This window comes from Penaeus japonicus, unplaced genomic scaffold (assembly GCF_977035675.1).
Source record: "Penaeus japonicus unplaced genomic scaffold, GWHDUDI00000001_assembly GWHDUDI00000003, whole genome shotgun sequence".
Classification (NCBI taxonomy): Eukaryota; Metazoa; Arthropoda; class Malacostraca; order Decapoda; family Penaeidae; genus Penaeus; species Penaeus japonicus.
In genome coordinates this window covers 48224333-48229332 of record NW_028234405.1, presented here as the reverse complement: position 1 = coordinate 48229332, position 5000 = coordinate 48224333, and the positions used below count along the sequence as shown (strand labels likewise).

Below are 5000 nucleotides of genomic sequence, written 5' to 3'. Positions count from 1 at the left end.
TCGACCCCAATGTAGGAATACATTAACTATCTCCGTTAATATCACAATAATCCTACCACTGAGATCAAATACATCCATCAAACCTTGTAGCTGAACCCATCGAATCCACGATAAGCACCACAAGAAACACAACTTGGAAGAAATAACGCTACAATCGACCAAACCAAATAGTGAGAGACGACACAACTATCACAGCCTGGGTTCCCCACATGTCTCTCTCGAATGTAAACAAAACGCTCCTGATTAGGACGCTTGCATTGCGCATCTCGCTCTTCACTTGAAACAAAATCAGTATACATCACACGAAGCAAATACAACAAAACAATCATAACTTCTATATTAGGAATCAGGGCGTAATACATCCCCCCCCTAAAAATAGTTTTCTGCTACAGTCCTTTGCTTTAAGGACCACTGCGAGATAAAGCATCTGCTATCACATTATCAATACCTTTAATGTGTTTAATTACTAGATTAAATGGCTGGAGCAGAAAACTCCATCTCATAAGCCTCTGATTCTTATTCTTAAACCTTTCAATAAAAATCAATGGGTTATGGTCTGTAAACACAGTAATAGGAAATGGTGAGGCACTTAAGTACACTTCAAAAAATTGCAAAGCCAAAATCAGAGACAATGCCTCCTTTTCTATGGTGGCATAATTTAGTTGATGCTTTTTAAACTTAGCACTATAATAACAGATAGGATGTAATATATCATCAAATTCTTGTAATAACACTGCACCTGCACCATAATCACTAGCATCAACATGTAAAATAAAAGAAACACTGTAGTCTGGATTCCTTAACACTGGATGACACATTAACAATCCTTTGATTTTCTTGAAGGCATCTTCACATTCTTGTGTCCATGTAAATTTCTGGTTCTTCTTAAGTAAATTAGTTAATGGCACTGCTACAGTAGATAGGTTCGGACAAAATCTTCTGTAGTATCCCACCATACCAAGGAAACTCATCACTTTCTTCTTAGTGTTTGGTTGAGGAAAGTTCACTACTGCTTCCACCTTGGCAGTTATAGGAGCTACTTGTCCTTGTCCAACAACATAACCGAGAAATTCCACAGATGCATGTCCAATATCACACTTCTTAAGGTTAATGGTAAGCTTGGCTTCGGATAGTTTTTCAAATACTCTTCTTAAACGGCTTATATGTTCTTCCCATGTTTCTCCATAAACTAAGACATCATCAATGTACGCCTGGACTCCTTCTATATCAGCAGTTAGATAGTTCACCAATCGCTGGAAACTTGCAGGAGCATTCTTCATCCCAAACGGCATTACACGATACTGGAAAAAACCATCCGGTGTAACAAATGCTGAAATTTGCTTCGCCCTCTCCGTCAATCCAATCTGATAGTAGCCTTTTAACAGATCAATCTTGGTAATGTAGTTTGCATTTCCTATTTGGTCAATTATATCATCGATCCTTGGTAAAGGGTAAGCATCCGTCTTTGTTTCTTGATTCACTTTTCTGTAATCCGTACACAATCTAAAAGAACCGTCTGGTTTTGGTACCAATAGACATGGTGAAGACCAGCTACTTGCACTAGGTTCTATGATGTTATTATCTAGTAAATATCTTATTTCTTGCTTTAGATATTCCCTTTTCACATGATTCATCCTGTACGGAGCCTGTTTAATAGGAGAAGCATTTCCTACATCCACATCATGTTGCACCAAGTTTGTTTGTTGGGGTACATCACTAAACAACTTCACATGCTGATGTATTAACACACAAATTTCTTCCCTTTGACCATCAGACAAATGACTCAGTTTGTCATTCAAGTTATTCAGAATATCACTGTTACACAATTTCATATCTATATTCATATTTCTAAATTCATCCTCATGATTATCACTTATCACATTAAGATTGACAACCTTTGATTCAGTAACAAAATATTCTTTCAACATGTTTACATGACACACTCTTTCAGATCTACGTCTGTCTGGGGTTTTAATCACATAATTTACATCATTGAGTTTTCTTACAATCTCATATGGACCAGAGAATTTTGCTTTCAGAGGTTGCCCTTGCATAGGCAAAAAGGCCAATACTTGATCACCAACTTTAAAATCATGCACTTTAGATTTAGCATCAAATCTGTGTTTCATTTTACACTGGGAGCTTTTCATATTTTCTCTAGCTAATTCCCATGCTTGAAATAGCTTTTCTCTAAAAGTTGACACATGATCTAGTACAGTTTGTTTTTCATCACTCTGAATCCACATTTCTTTCAGAACTTTCAAAGGACCTCTCACATCATGAGCAAATATGAGGTCGTGTGGACTAAATCCAAGAGATTCTTGCACAGCATCTCGTACAGCAAATAATAGGAAGGACACTCCTTCATCCCATTCTTTATTAGTGTCATTGCAAAATTTTCTAAGCATGTTCTTAAGGGTCTGATGAAACCTTTCTAATGCTCCTTGACTTTCTGGGTGGTAGGTACTTGAATGAATTTGTTTAATTCCTAGATCACTCATTACTTTTTGAAAATATGTTGACATGAAATTACTACCCTGGTCTGATTGAATTATTTTAGGCAAGCCAAAAGTTGTGAAAAACTTTATCAGATATTTAACTATTACTTTAGCTGAAATGTTTCTTAATGGTATGGCTTCTGGGTATCTGGTAGCACAACACATAATTGTTAACAAATATTGATGTCCTGATTTGGTCTTGGGTAATGGTCCCACACAATCTACCAATACTCTACTGAAAGGTTCATCCAATACAGGAATAGGTATAAGGGGAGCTTTGGCAATACTTTGGTTTGGCTTCCCCACAATTTGACATGTATGACAAGACTTACAAAAATTAATCACATCCTTTTTTACATAAGGCCAATAAAAATTATTCAGAATCTTGGCATACGTCTTCCTAATTCCTAAATGTCCAGACATAGGTGTATTATGAGCTAATTTCAATACCTCAGATCTGTATCTCTTTGGAAGCACAATTTGATGAACTGCCGTCCAAGAGTTATCTGCTGGAACTTTGGGCGGAGTCCACTTACGCATAAGGACACCATGTTTAATATAGTAGCCCTTGGAACATTCACTAATCTCTTTTTCACTCATAGCCACATTCATAAATTCTTTAATCTTAACATCATTACTTTGATCAATAATTAATTGTTCTCTATTACTCAAAATATTGGTATCTAGCTCTTGCACATCATGGGCATCACTCACACTAAACAAGGATGTTAACCCAAAATCATCCTCACACATTCTTTGTTCACTTGTGGATAGATCATTCTGATCTGCTACAATATCATCAGTAGACACCATCTGTGATCTTGAACGAGTCACAGCACAAGATGGAAAAATACCCGTAATTTCATCCTCTAACTCTTTAGTTTCATTTTCCTGAGTAGGTTCATTTACAACAATAGGGTCAGGTATAACTTTACCTCCAGCCAAATCATTTCCTAACAGCAAGTCAACCCCTGGAACAGGTAACTTAGAGGCAACTCCAACTACCACAGAACCAGTAACAATACCTGATTTCAAATAAACAGTATGAAGAGGTACCTTAATGACACCACCTACCCCTTCTAGGATGACACTTGCAGAAGTCGAGGTCAAATCAGACAAATGTAGAGATCCCTCTAACAACAATGACTGAGCTGCTCCTGTGTCTCTCAAAATATGGATAGGCCGCATGGCATCACTCTCCTCAATACCAACAAATCCTTCCGAGAGGAAAGGTTCAAAGTCCAAATTCTCAACAACAGGATTCTTCTGCGGGGAAAGATTTACATTAGGCACATGGGAATACTGATCTTCCTCGGACCACATTTTCACTAATGCAGCAGACTTTGGTGAAACTTTGCTTATTTTTGGACAATTAGTCTTAATATGTCCTGGCTGTTTACAATAAAAGCATGTAATAGTTGTCCCAAATGAAGATTTACCAGGAGGATTGTTTTGGATTTTTGCAAAATTAGGTTTTCCTCCTTGTAGCCCACTTGCTGAGTTAACATAATTAACATTTGCTTTATTACTGTACTTGTTCACTTGAGGCAAAGATCTATAATTAGTCTTATGAGTAAGTACATATGTATCTGCCAAAGAAGTAGCTTTGTCTAAGGAGTCAATATCTCTTTCTTCTAGGAAAATTCTCAGATTAGGATCCAGACACCTTTTAAATTCTTCTATTAACATAAGTTCCCTGAGTTTTGAAAAATCCTCATCAATATTCTTGGATCTACACCAAAAGTCAAAGTTCTTCTCCTTTAGACGACCAAATTCCTGATACGTCATAGAATCAGTCTTCCGAGCATTTCTGAAAGTCTGTCTATAATATTCTGGTACTCTTTCATAGGCTTTTAATACCTGAGACTTTAACACTTTATAATTACGGCTATCATCTATGGATAGATTTGAACTTACACTTTGTGCTTTACCAACAAATTTACTTCTGACTAATACAGCCCAATAATCTTCATCTATTTGAAGACTGACTGCAACTTTCTCAAATTCTCTGAAAAATGTTTCTATGTCCTCCTCATTAAAATTTGGGAGTATTTTAACATATTTGAATATGTCAATAGGCTTACTCTCAGCAACTTTCTTACTTGATAACCCCAATTCTAGACGTTTTATCTCCAACTGTTTTTCTAATTCTAGTTCCATTTCTCTTAATCTAACTTGAATCTTTTCCTGTGACTCTATTTCCATCTGCTTAATCTTCAACTCTTTTTGGACTTGAAGGTCAACAGGACTTACATAACTATCTATTAACTTAAGAGCTTCTTCTGAAACAATACCTTCACTGACTAGATGTTTAATAACTTTACGTTTAATGAGATCTTTCTTCATACTACTGTCTACTTCACAGTTATAATGTTTACCAATTTCTAACCAATCACTTTTCTTTACAGATCCTGCCAGCAACTCAATGCTAGGCTTACTCACAAATTTCTCTGTAAACGACATTTTGAGATCTCCTTTACAATCACGAAGCTGAACAATGTT

The 5000-nt window shown here is 36.3% G+C and overlaps 1 protein-coding gene across 1 annotated transcript in view; it reads right to left on the bottom strand.

Moving 5' to 3' along the window:
* LOC147472194 (uncharacterized) overlaps positions 1 to 4961 on the bottom strand; it is a 6850-nt gene extending 1889 nt beyond the window's left edge. Inside the window, exons 1-2 of the mRNA XM_086535049.1 lie at positions 1927 to 4961; positions 740 to 1815 (exon numbers count right to left, since the gene is read on the bottom strand). Of these exons, the coding sequence (XP_086391175.1) occupies positions 740 to 1815; positions 1927 to 4961 (4111 nt within the window). The remainder of the gene's footprint in view (positions 1 to 739; positions 1816 to 1926) is intronic.
* Between the last annotated feature and the right edge of the window lie 39 nt (positions 4962 to 5000).